At 37.5% G+C, this 12,991-nt stretch overlaps 1 protein-coding gene across 1 annotated transcript; it reads left to right on the plus strand.

Moving 5' to 3' along the window:
* Positions 1-1,915: 1,915 nt before the first annotated feature.
* Positions 1,916-6,355, plus strand: LOC110753542 (serine/threonine-protein kinase KIPK2). The gene is made up of 3 exons (XM_021954462.2): positions 1,916-2,122; positions 2,860-4,956; positions 5,326-6,355. The coding sequence occupies exons 2-3, from the start codon at positions 3,086-3,088 to the stop codon at positions 6,170-6,172; spliced, it is 2,718 nt and encodes a 905-aa protein (XP_021810154.2). The 5' UTR covers positions 1,916-2,122; positions 2,860-3,085; the 3' UTR covers positions 6,173-6,355.
* Positions 6,356-12,991: the final 6,636 nt, after the last annotated feature.

The following is a 12,991-nucleotide window of genomic DNA, read 5'->3' on the forward strand; positions in this document are numbered from 1 at the left end:
GTTACGGATCGAATATAATTATTTGTCATTGTTCGATGTTAGGTATTCGAATCTATGATGTTTGAAATATTATTGTCAGATTGCGAAGACTCACACACTTGAGAATAATTATGAGTGTTGTAAAGACTAACCAAAACAACATAAATGATACTTATTATCGTATTGTTTGATAAGAGAACATTTTTTCCGACAAGTGAAATATTTGTTTAAATTACATGGAGATGAAATCTTACACCAAAATGAAGAGCCAAAAGACGTGGGCTCCAACAGTATCAGAGCACACGTTAAACCATGTTGTATTTGGAAGAAACCCATTTCAAATTTCGTTTTCATTCCCAAGAATATCATTATTGGACTCACTGTGGGGCATTGAAGTCGATAGAAACCAAACATGTTCAGAAAAATTGTGTTTCCTGGCGATGTACACCTCCATAAGCCAAAAACACTGACATCGCATTCAATTATTTGCCCTAAAGAGAAACTGACATTGCATTCTATAACAATTACATACACATGCAAAATCTAGTGCTTATATTTCAATTTGAAATCCATGTCTTTATTTATTTTTCATACAAATATAAGATTTTCTGAACGCGCGTCTAATTTAGTGGAAAAATATCTGTACTTGTATACCGTGGTCTGAGGTTCGACGTACCTACCGCACATTAACTAAAATTCATTACATTTAAGTAAATTTTTTTTAATCTAATTATTTTAAAGAAATTTAATTATACACATTAGCTAAAATTGCTACATTTGATATAGAATGATTATAGTGGCTCTCTTTTGCTTGTAGCCTGGAGCAAAGTTTGTTGAATGTAATCATGGTTGAGTAATTAGGTGATTAGCAGGTAAATTAATTATGAGATGGGGGTTGAAATATGATAGCCCATATTTTGTCTCATATAGATGTTTTTGTGAAACTTTGTCAAAAGATTAATAAATTTTATGTTAGGTAAACCATCAATTTTTGGTTCATTCATTGTCAATATTATGCTATTGAAAGATGACAAGTCAACCATCAATTTACAAAAATACTTCAATGAACTTATTTTGTACATGCCCTTTTTGCCTATGAAGTTTATTAAAGTATTTCGAATACTCTCATGTATTTGATAGTTTGGGACAGTCAACCTAGCTACCAACCTTGACAACTACTATCTACATCTACATTGTATAAAATACACAAGTATTATTATACTTGTAGTTTTCCTTTCAAACAAATTAGTTTGCTTTATAAATCATCACGTTATTATGTACGTTATCGTTATTAGACAATGTGGTACATGCATTATATGCATACAACAAACCTAAATGAAAAAACATCTCCAACAAACTTGGTAATGGATTCAGGATCTCAAAATTCAATACACTCAGTTAAAAGAAAAATCAAAACAACACATAAATTCGTTATGACAGGCGTAAATTCATTCATAGAATGACAAAATATTCAGGTAGTAAAAAAAGGGATGTTTTCCAAGTATTTAGAGAAGTATTTGAAGTTTTGGGGTAAATGTGGTTAACCATTATATTAGAGTTGCAAACTCTACTTTGAAAATTAGTATTTGTATATTGTTTTTCTTACAAATATGTATACATGTTATGTACTATGCTATGTATATATATTTTAAAAATCTATACATGTGGCTGAATTTACCCGTACAATAACAACAGTAAAAAGATGGTACACAGTAGAAACATGAAAACAGTAAAAATACAGTCTTCATTGCCTTTCTCCATATAATTTACTTTCCTTTTTTTCACAAAAAAATAAAAAACCAGCCTAAAATTCATAAAACGACTGAGATTTGGATAATCCCAAGATGGTTTTGAAATAATTTTCACGTTTTGATGGGACCCACGACATATACGGTGGGCCCAGGGCCTTCAAAATAATCAGTGCCAGAATGGAAAGAGAGAAACAGTGTTTTGTTGTTTGCTTGTCTTCTGTACCGCTTTCCTCTCTCACCCATCTTCGCTTCCTCCACATCTCACCCCAACATCCCCCAAGGGTTTCAAGGGTTTTTCGCTCTCCTCTCTCAGATTCCTTCAATCTCCCCCCTTCCCTCAGATTTGCTCGCTAAATCTGGCCCCAATGCGTTTGTAGACGAAGCTCCATCAGGTACTGCTCTTCGTCTCTCCGATCTGCTTTGCTTTAAGCATACTCATTTCTTGAGATTTGAGCTCCAGGAGTTTCAAGAGCTTGTTATTTTGGAGCTTCAGGAGCTCAAGGAAGCCTGGCATTTTCCGTTTATTTATTTTTCAAAACAAAAAGAATCATTTTTATTTTTAGTTATTGGCTTTGTTTGTGATTTGGTTTGATTTGTTTGGTGGATAAATGGGTGGTGAATCTTGTCTTGGTGATGGGCAAGCAGGGGTGAAGCAAATCTATGCAAAAAAAACTGATTAAACTTAAAAACTAGAAGAAACTAGAAAGATGGCAACTGGGTCTAGCTTCATATTGTTTGTATTTTGTTAATTTAAACAAAGGAAAATAAAAAAAGTTTTCATTTCAGAATAGTCTGGTTCTTTTTTATTTAAAAGGGTATTTGTTGTAAAGATTAATATGTTATTTTTATGGCAAAGGTGCACCCTTTATACCCCATTTATATTTATTGGAAATCTGTTTTTGCTGATGATTTTTTCCTTCTGATATGACTTTTATGTGATGTTGAAATGATTCTTTGACTGTATATTTAGCATTTTCAATGCTAATAATGTTTGGTCAAGTAGTGTTGTAATGTTGTGCTTGTGACTGAGTGGGTCATTCTTACTTCCATTTGTACAAATAAGTGCAAACAGCAAACTACCTCTGCCTTTGATTGACTAATATTTTTCATTATTTGTTGATAATTTCAGGGCATGGATTTATTATATTTCGAAGTGAAAAGACATACAGCATGGTGTACTCAGGTTAGTTTTATATGGTAAAGAACGTCACAACTTGTGACTTGATAACTAAGAAGCTTTACCTAAACAGCTTCTCAAGGAGCTGATCATTATAAACTTGCTGGACTATACTCTTCCTCGTTTTGGTACTTCTGGGTTGGGTAGGGGTGACAAAGATCAGAATCTCTACCTGGAAATGGGTTCATTTACGGGTACTTCTGAAATTGTTGAAGCAACAGACGAGCTGACTACAGGTCAATTTTCTCATGGAATAGGTGGACCAAATTCTGGATTTAGTAGGGGTGACAAAGATCGGAAGCCTCCTGTTCTAAAACTGGGATACAAGGATTCTCTTGAAGATGATATTAATAAGCTCTTCGAGGCAATCAATCTCAAAGCTTCATCCAAGGGTTCAGATAATTCGAAGCAAGCAGGCACTAGCCCTTTAAATAAGAATGCCTTGAAGAAGCCAATTACAGTGGGTGTGTCTCGCTCACCAGGGATTGGGAATTCAGAGCCAGCAACTCTGAAGCAGGCGTTAAGGGAACTCTCTATTACCAAGGCATCAGAAATGGCTGCTATGAAGCGGTTATCAAAATTGACAAGTCCTTCAAGAGCCTCCGAAGCTGGGAGGATCAAGACATTGTATAATGCAGTTGTGGTTGAAGCCAGTACATCTGGCCCGTCCTCAAGTGAAAATAGGGGAAATATGGTTGAGATCTCTCTGGTGCCAGAAGAAAGCATTTCAAATACTTGTGAGAATATGCCTGAGCATCCTCAAATGGCCAAGATGAAGTCATCAAGCCAGAGTGCACATTCTTCTCCTCGATTTGCCATCGGGAAAACAGAAAATAATTCCAGGAGCACAACATTGCAAAATGAAAGTACGTCCATGCTAAGGACAGTTGGGGTGCAAACAATAAAGGCAGAACTGGGACAGAAAGAGAAAATTGAATCTTCAAGTGACCATATTTCAGAACTTGCTGAAAACGTTCCTGCGAAAACCATGTTACCGACAAAAATAAAGGCGCAGCTGGGGAAGAAAGAGAAAGTTAAATCTACAAGTGGTAACACTTCAGTAGTTCAAAATGTTCCTGCCAAACCCAAGTTAGCAAGTAAGGCATCAGCTGCAAAACCAGGGCGGAAAGTCAAGTTGCATGCAGTACCTTCTTCATCTAGTTTGGTCAATGGCAATACGACAAGCAAACTATCCAGAAATACTCTCCGTTCTGTAAAACCAGCCAGCAGGAATAGGATTATCATAAAGAAGAAGATAAGGCAGGATTCAAGTTCTATGGCCTGCAATTCTAGTAATTATAATGAAGTTGATGCTGATTTTGATCCTTGTACAAGTCAGCTGGTCTGTGAGAGATGCCAATGTACATTGAAAGGTGCTGGCAAACAATCCAATCAAGGTTCTTTGGTGCCCCAGTTTAACAGTCTTACTGCAGAAGTAAACTCAAGTAATGCGCACACAGGTCCAAGTAAACCAGGCTTCACCTTAGACAGCAATAAGACTGGCAATACAGGGGGAGCTGACATCATGAAAGCAAAAAAGAACCCAAAATCAAAAGAAAAAGGGGAGTTCTCCCAAAGCTCAAAAAGTAGCCAAGAGTATAGTAGTAGTACGAGTTTGAGTGATGAGAGCAATATGAGTGGGTCTAGTTGTAGCAATAAGCCTCACATGTCGAAGGATGTGAGGTGGGAGGCCATCCGTCACGTTAGGTTGCAGCATGGAGTCCTGGGGTTGAGACACTTCAATCTTTTGAAGAAGCTTGGTTGTGGAGACATAGGAACTGTATATCTTGCTGAACTAATTAGTACGAACTGCCTTTTTGCCATAAAGGTAATGGACAATGAGTTCTTGGCTAGAAGGAAGAAGATGCCAAGGGCTCAGACTGAAAGAGAAATATTGAGGATGCTTGATCATCCTTTTCTCCCTACACTGTATACCCAATTCACATCAGATAATCTGTCGTGTTTAGTTATGGAGTACTGTCCAGGTGGAGATCTTCATGTCCTTCGGCAGAAGCAGTCTGGAAGGTGTTTTTCTGAAGCAGCGACAAGGTAGAAAAATTTGAAATAAGATCTATACATATCAGGGCATTCATTTTGTTTTGGATGCCATTGTTACACTATTTTTGGGAAATTGCTACATGACATCCTCATTTTTCCTGGTCATCTCTTATAAATTATTGTGTGAATGGAAGCTCTGAGCTCTTTAGAGCTTCCATTGCACCATGTAATTCAATTGGGAAACTGAGCATTAGATTCGCCTCTAATCTAGTATCTGTTTCTATATTAAATTAGGGCTGGAATTTTACCTGAGATAACTTAGTTAAATGGATCTTTCTTATAATTGCTCATTCTTATGTTCTGTATGTATTTCTCATATCGCACCATTGCAAACTGATTCAAGCCACTTTGTGTTTTCAGGTTCTATGTTGCTGAAGTTCTCCTTGCTTTGGAGTACTTGCACATGCTTGGGGTAGTTTATCGGGATTTGAAACCAGAAAACATTCTTGTGCGGGAAGATGGTCACATTATGCTCACAGATTTTGACCTGTCTCTAAGGTGCACTGTCAGTCCAACTCTTTTGAAATCACCTTCATGTGATGCTGATCGTGTAAAAATGTCTGGTCCATGCACACAATCTAGCTGCGCTGAGCCCTTCTGCATTGAACCCTCCTGTGAAGTCCCATGCTTCAGCCCTAGGTTTTTACCTGCTGCTGCAAAAACAAAGAAGTCCAAAAATGACCCTGCAGCCCAAGTCAGATCATTGCCACAGCTTGTGGCAGAGCCTACTGATGCACGGTCCAATTCCTTTGTAGGGACCCATGAGTACTTGGCTCCTGAGATCATCAAAGGAGAGGGTCATGGAGCTGCAGTCGATTGGTGGACGTTTGGAATCTTTCTTTACGAGCTTCTATATGGCAGAACACCGTTTAAAGGCATCAACAATGAGGAAACATTAGCCAATGTGGTGTTGCAGAGCCTAAGATTCCCAGAAGGTCCAATTGTTAGTTTCCAGGCTAGGGATCTCATCAGAGGGCTGTTGGTTAAGGAGCCGGAGAATCGGTTGGGATCAGAGAAAGGGGCTGGTGAGATTAAGCAACATCCTTTCTTTGAGGGCTTGAATTGGGCCCTAATACGCTGTGCCATCCCACCGGAACTGCCCGAGTTTTGTGATTTTGAAGTTCCAGACATGCCTGCTGCTCAGGAGAATACCAAGTATTTGGAGTTTAAAGCTACGGGAGACCACCTAGAGTTTGAGTTATTTTAGAGGAAAAATCACTTTTTTTAGGAGAAGCTGTCTGCTTGTGTATTATATTACTTCTTGAAAGACCTCCTCCTTTCCGGCTATAACTCATATCTAGCTTTCTGTATATTAGTAGCAGTACATACTCTCTTAAATTTTCAGTCATGGCAGCGCATATATCATATCAGATTCAAAAATTTTGTACAACATCCTCGCATATTATTAGTTATTAGTCTGTTCGGGAATGCTTCTGGGAAAGTTAAATCAGAATATATGGCTAATTGTCGGAGTCTTCGAGTATGGATGTTAGCTGGGCTTTTATATTAATATATTAAAACCATATAGCCGCACGGCTATACTCTGTGTGTGTATATATATATATGAAAACCGTATAGCTGCGCGGCTATACTTTGCACATATTAATATATTAAAACAGTATAGCCGAGCGGCTATACTTTGTACAGATACTGTTTAAATATTAATATGTTAAAACCGTATAGCCGAACGGATATACTTTGCGCATATATATATATATATATGAAATCGGCTATACTTTGCAGATATTAATATATTAGGGTTATTCGTAACAATGGTCCCTCAACTATACCCGTAGTTACACTTTGGTCCCTCAATTCAATTATTAGTTGCAGGGGTCACTCAACTAGGTGTTATGTTGCACCAGTAGTCCTTCCGTCAAGTCTGTGACATTTTCCGTTTAAAATAATGACGTGGCAAGCATCTTAGAGCACGAGTGATGGGCAAATGTGACTTTTTGCTTAATTAAAACGAATCTGTTGCTTTCGAAGAGAACGACATTTACACAAATGGCAGTCTGAGCAAAAGGGAAAAATCCGAAGGTAGAGAATGTAGGGTTTTCAAATCGAGAGGTATTTGACTTCGATTTTTGGGGAATTGTGGAACATTATGGTTTAATGGACTAAGTAGCGAAGGATCTAGAGTTTAACAAGCGATAAAGTACAAATCTAGGATTTCAGTTTCGTGAAAATCACAGAGAAAAGAGTCGGGTCTACTGTGTGTGGAGGCTTCTTCAAATGGAGACAATTTTTCGGTGGTTTGGAGAACCCCCCAAGTATGGTAAGTTACTATAACTTAAATATTCCTTCTTCATTTTATATTGGTTTATATTTCTGTTTGCAAATGTGTGGTCCTCCTGTTGACAATGAAGTTTTGGCTTTAAGGTTGAAAAAAATGTAAGTTGGAGTCTTTATTATTGTCTGTGGTCCCATTGTTGTCGGTTTGTCATGGAAGTGATTTCACACTTGCACGTGCCTGCACTTACTTTGTCTTCATTGTCATGAAAAAAAATGTAAGCATACCTTTGTGTAATGTGGTAGATAAAGCAAAGTTGTGTACTCTTGAACTCCACCACTTTGGTTTGTTGGATAATGGCATGTATAAGGGAGGCAAAGTATGCTATGTTGACAACTGTATTCATGACTATCTGTCATTATTGGATTTAAAGAAAATTGGGATAGATCTTGGGTACGAAGTTGATATAACACAAAGGGTTACAAACTTAAAAGTTTACTATAAGGGGCCTGCAAAAAGTGGTCAGCATGCTGTGAATGAGGTTGTAAATGATAGTTGTATTCCAGGGTTGGTTGGGAGCATTTCATCAGATCAAGTTTTGGTGTTGTATTACCATGATCCTACTCATAACAACGAGCTAGAGGGTGTAGATGAAAAGCAACAACAACATAGTGAAATTGAAATTGGCAATGAAGAGGAAGAGGAGGAAAAATAGGATGTTATTGTTGACAGTGATTATGAAGTAAGTGAAGAAGAAAATGGTAATCAAGAGGCTGCATATGGTCACGATGCACCAAATGTTGAATATGCACAATGTTTTGAAGAGATGAAGGAAATGCCTATTAATGAAGCTACAGGGGAGATATCAGATGATGTTGAAGATAGTGATCGACTTCCTTCTAATGGTGATACCTCTGGTAGTGAGGAAGATGGTCAAAAAAAGACAAGCAAGAGGAAATGGAAGATGCCAACTTTTAAACAGTTTAGGAAAGAAACTGATTTGAGAAATCCAGAGTTTAGAATTGGAATGCAATTTGCCAATAAGGATGAACTAAAGGAAGCTATTAGGGAGTATGCAATTGTGCAAGGGAGGAATGTTAAATTGGTGAAGAATGATAATAGAAGGATTCAAGCAAAGTGTGCAGGTCACACGAGATCCCCATTTATTCTGTTTGCTTCCAAGATAGATAGAGATGAGCAGACATTTGCCATAAAGACTCTCTCCTTAGAGCACGAGTGTACTAGAGTGGACAAACTAAAATATACTAATTCAAGGTGGCTGTCAAATAGGTTTGCTGACAAGATTAGGAAAAATCCTGAGTGGGATGTAGGGGCATTCCAGTCTGAGGTATTGGAAAAGTATATGAATGTTTCAAGGCATCTGATTTATAGAGCAAAGACCTTGTCGAAGGTGATCATTGAAGGAAGCTATGTGGAGCAATATGCGAGGCTATGGGACTGTGTAGAAGAATTGAAGAAGGCTAACAAGGGCAACACTGTGATTATAAAGAATAAGATGAAGGGTGATGTACCTGTGTTTCAAAGAATTTATGTATGTTTGGAAGCTTGTAAAAGGGGATTTTTGGCATGATGTAGACCTCTCATTGGTATAGATGGATGCCATTTAAAGGGACCTTACACAGGGCAAGTTTTAACAGCCGTTGGTGTTGATGGGAATAATGGAATGTACCCAGTTGCTTATGCTGTTGTAGAGGTGGAATCTAAAAGTAGTTGGATTTGGTTCCTTGAACTTTTGATTACAGACTTAAAAATTGAGAATGGGAAAGCTTGGGTGTTTATAAGTGACAAGCAAAAAGGTATAATACCTGCAATTGAGACATTGCTTCCAACAACTGAGCACAAAATGTGTGTTAGGCATATCTACAGCAACTTCAGGACAGAGCATGCTGGACTTGCACTGAAAAACATTCTCTGGGCTGCGGCAAGAGCAACTATCATTCCCTGGTATGAAGCAGAAATGGAGAAGATGAAACAGCAAGATGAAGAGGTGTGGAAGTGGCTTATCAAAAGACCAGCCAAAAATTGGAGTAGATCTCATTTTGAGCCACATTCTAAGTGTGATCTGTTGTTGAACAACCTCTGTGAATCCTTTAACTCTTGCATTTTAGATTCAAGAGACAAGTCTATCTTAACATGTCTAGAAAGGATTAGAGTTTATATCATGTTAAGAATGGCTAACAGAAGGATTGCTTGTATGGTTTGGAGACATCCAGTTGGGCCTAGGATTTTCAAGATCACTGAGAAGAACAAGTTGGGAGCTAGTCAATGCATTCCTAGATTAGCAGGTGAGAGCAAATACCAAGTGAGCCATATGTATGAGGGAGAGTATGTAGTGGATCTAAAAGCCAAGACTTGTTCTTGTAGAAGATGGGATTTGTGTGGGATCCCATGTTCTAATGCTATTTCTTGTATCTTTCAAAAGGAGGCCAATGTGTTTGACTATGCACATGACTGTTATAAGAAAGAAGCCTACCTGAGTTCATATGAACCTATGGTACATCCAATACCATCCATGGACCAGTGGCAGAGAACTAATTGGCCTCCAATTAAACCTCCTCCATATAATAAGCAGCCTGGAAGACCCAAGAAATCAAGGAATAAAGAACCAGCTGAGGTCGAAGTACCTGCTCCAGTTCCTCCAAACCCTTTGCCCCCATTTTACAATCCACCACCTACTAAGTTGAGAAGGATTTATGTAAAGTTAAGATGCTCTGTTTGTGGCCAGGAGGGACATAATAAGACACGGCATGCCAACCAAGGGGCAGCACAGGTATTTGGGTTATATTTTCTTTAATTTAATTTCCTTTTTTTATTATTTACTTTAATTAGTTTTTTGTTTTTGTTATTGTTTAGTTTATTTATTTTATGTTTTTAGGCCCAGCCTAATCAGCCCAACCCAACTAGAGGCAGAGGGAGAGGGAGAGGTAGAGGTACTACTACAGGAAGAGGGAGAGGAAATGGGAGAGGACAAATGCCAATTGGAACTGGATATGGAGGAGGAAATGTAAGTGACAACTCTGTCATACTACTTTGGTTGGTTAATATGGTTCAAATTTAATTCATGTACTTTGGTTAGTTAATATGGTTCCATTTTATTTTAGGTTGGAAATGGGACAACACAAATGCCTTCATCACATCCACTCTCATCATCACAGCCACAAATGCCTTCATCACAGCCACTCTCTTATACTGGAGCTACATCATCATCATCACAACCACCCAACATTGCTGAGGTTGCATCACAACCATCAAAGTCTCCTGCTAAGAGATTCAAGTCTCCTGCCAAGAGATGTGGTGAAGAAAACTAGGAGGATGTGTTTTTTGAACTAGATGGATGTGTTTTTTGAACTAGTTGGATGTGTTTTATCAACATGTTAGTTATGAATGGTTTGTTGGATGTGGTTTTTGAGTCTTTGGGCTAGAACTTAGTGTGGATGTTTTGTAAGGGATGTTTTTTGTATTTGGTACATTTTGGAACCTGAACTGGGTGTTTATGTTCATCTATACTTATACTTGTGTTTCACTTGGAACTTGATTTGGTCCATTTTGGAACCTGTAACTGGTTGTTATATATGATGAAGAAATTGTTTATATTTCTCACACCTCTTGATCGACACCCACTACTATTTGTCCAGCTTTTCTATATCTGTTCATATCACAATTATCCACTCATGCCCTTTCATCAACAAAATGGAAACAAATTGATTACACCAACACCAATATGTCCACCAAACTGAAACTGAAATTTCATTGCAAAATAAACTACATATCGGTTACATTTCCACCTAATTGATCATAAGCTTTTTAGAGTTTCCACCAGGAAATGTCAACCAATTGCTCAAGATACAGAGCATCATCATAATCCCCAAAAACCCAAGACCCAATGACAGAAATGAAACCCCCCAAATCTGATTCTCTCTTGGTCATTGGCCCATTCTGTTCTCTTCCAATACTCTTTTTTGCTTGCCTAATTCTCGAACTTTGTACTCCAATTCCTTCTTTTCTCTCTCCACCATTTTCAGCTTATCTTCCACTTCTTTCTTCTGTTCTTCTATTAACTTTAGGTCCTCTTCCATTGCTCTCATTCTTCTCAGCAACCCAGGAATTAGTTCTTTTCCTCTTGCACAGGTCGTTGCGTCCAGCCACTCCCAATGATGCCCATTTCCTATGTTTCTCTGCAAAGTATGTTTTCTAACATCAAAGCTAAACCCATCAAGCAACAAAATCAAATTTCACATATGCACTTACTCGACTCATCTCACAAGCCTCAAATCTTCTCCCAGGATTTAAATCAGTCCATGAAGTCCATGTTTTGATATATCCCCCACACCTGCATAGCTTCCTTGCACTAGGGCTCTGATTTGTTGATGAAGAGGAAATCTGCGACATCTTTGCGCATGCACTGTGTGGGCTTTGCCAGATTTCCTTTGAATTTCCAAAAATTTCAACACATCTACTGTTTTTATGTGGATTTCATCGAATATAAATGGGAATTGGGGATTTATTTGGTGCCAGATTCGACATTTTCCGGAGGGAAGTTACTTTAGATGGGTTCGTGGACATTGTAGACTTGAAAAGAAAAATTTGCCCTTTAAATTGACGCCACGTTAGAGAGACTTGATGGAAGGACTATTGGTGCAACATAATACCTAGTTGAGTGACCCCTGCAACTAATAATTGAATTGAGGGACCAAAGTGTAACTACGGGTATAGTTTAGGGACCATTGCTGCGAATAACCCAATATATTAAAACCGTTTAGCCGGGCGGCTATACTTTACACATATTAATATATTAAAACAGTATCGCCGCACGGCTATACTTTGTACATATTAATATATGCTATACTGTTTAAATATTAATATATTCAAACAGTATTGCCGTTCGGCTATACTTTGTACATATTAATATATTAAAAACATCTAGCCGTGCGGCTATACTATTTAAATATTAATATATTCAAACATTAGAAATATGTATGTATATATATATATATGTATACATATGTAAAAGACAATAGCCGCTCGTCTAGACTATTTATTAATGACAATTTAAATAAAATAAAATAAAAACCAGTAACACCGCATGCTATAATATTTTTTTAAAATTAAAAAAAAATCGAGGCTAGCCGCACGGCTATACTATTTTCTACAGAAAAAATAGAGCAGCCCACTCTGCGAAATAGTATAGCCGCCCGGCTATACGTTTTAAAAAACATTTTAAAATTGGGTATAGCCGTGCGGCGCTACTATTTTTAAATATAAAAACAAAGGACCCCCCACCCATTAGGCGCCACGCGTCAACACATGTCTTTTTTAAAAAAAGTGGTGATTTCCCCACTCCAATTGTATTCATTTTATAACTAAAAAAGGAGTGTAAGTAGATAACAAGAGAGTGGGGAAATCATTACCCTTTAAAAAAGAGAACTAAAAACACGGAGTATAGCCGAGCGGCTGTACATTTTTTAAATATAAAAAAAAGCCTCTATCGATTAAAGCCACGTGTCAAAAACAAGTACAGCCGACCGGCTATACTATTTAATAAAAAAGAACCATCCTAGTTGCAATAGTTTGTACGTTATAGATATTAACTTGCAACATATCCAAAGTAGATATTAATCTTCCACTATATGATATTTTAATATAATTTTTATAACATATGTTATTCCTATTCAATAATAAGTGAGATTTATTTATATAATACGTGAATTTTGTGTCTTACTGAAAATTTTGTAAAAAAAATAAGTGTATAAAATGTTAGAAATACGTACATAC

This window comes from Prunus avium, chromosome 7, assembly GCF_965620075.1.
Source record: "Prunus avium chromosome 7, drPruAviu1.hap1.1, whole genome shotgun sequence".
NCBI lineage: Eukaryota > Viridiplantae > Streptophyta > Magnoliopsida > Rosales > Rosaceae > Prunus > Prunus avium.

Bases quoted from the DNA above. Each gene is read 5' to 3' on its own strand.
- LOC110753542 (XM_021954462.2), top strand. From the start codon at position 3,086: ATGGGTTCATTTACGGGTACTTCTGAAATTGTTGAAGCAACAGACGAG. The intron at 4,957-5,325 runs GTAGAAAAATTT...TTGTGTTTTCAG, and splicing joins TTTTCTGAAGCAGCGACAAG to GTTCTATGTTGCTGAAGTTC.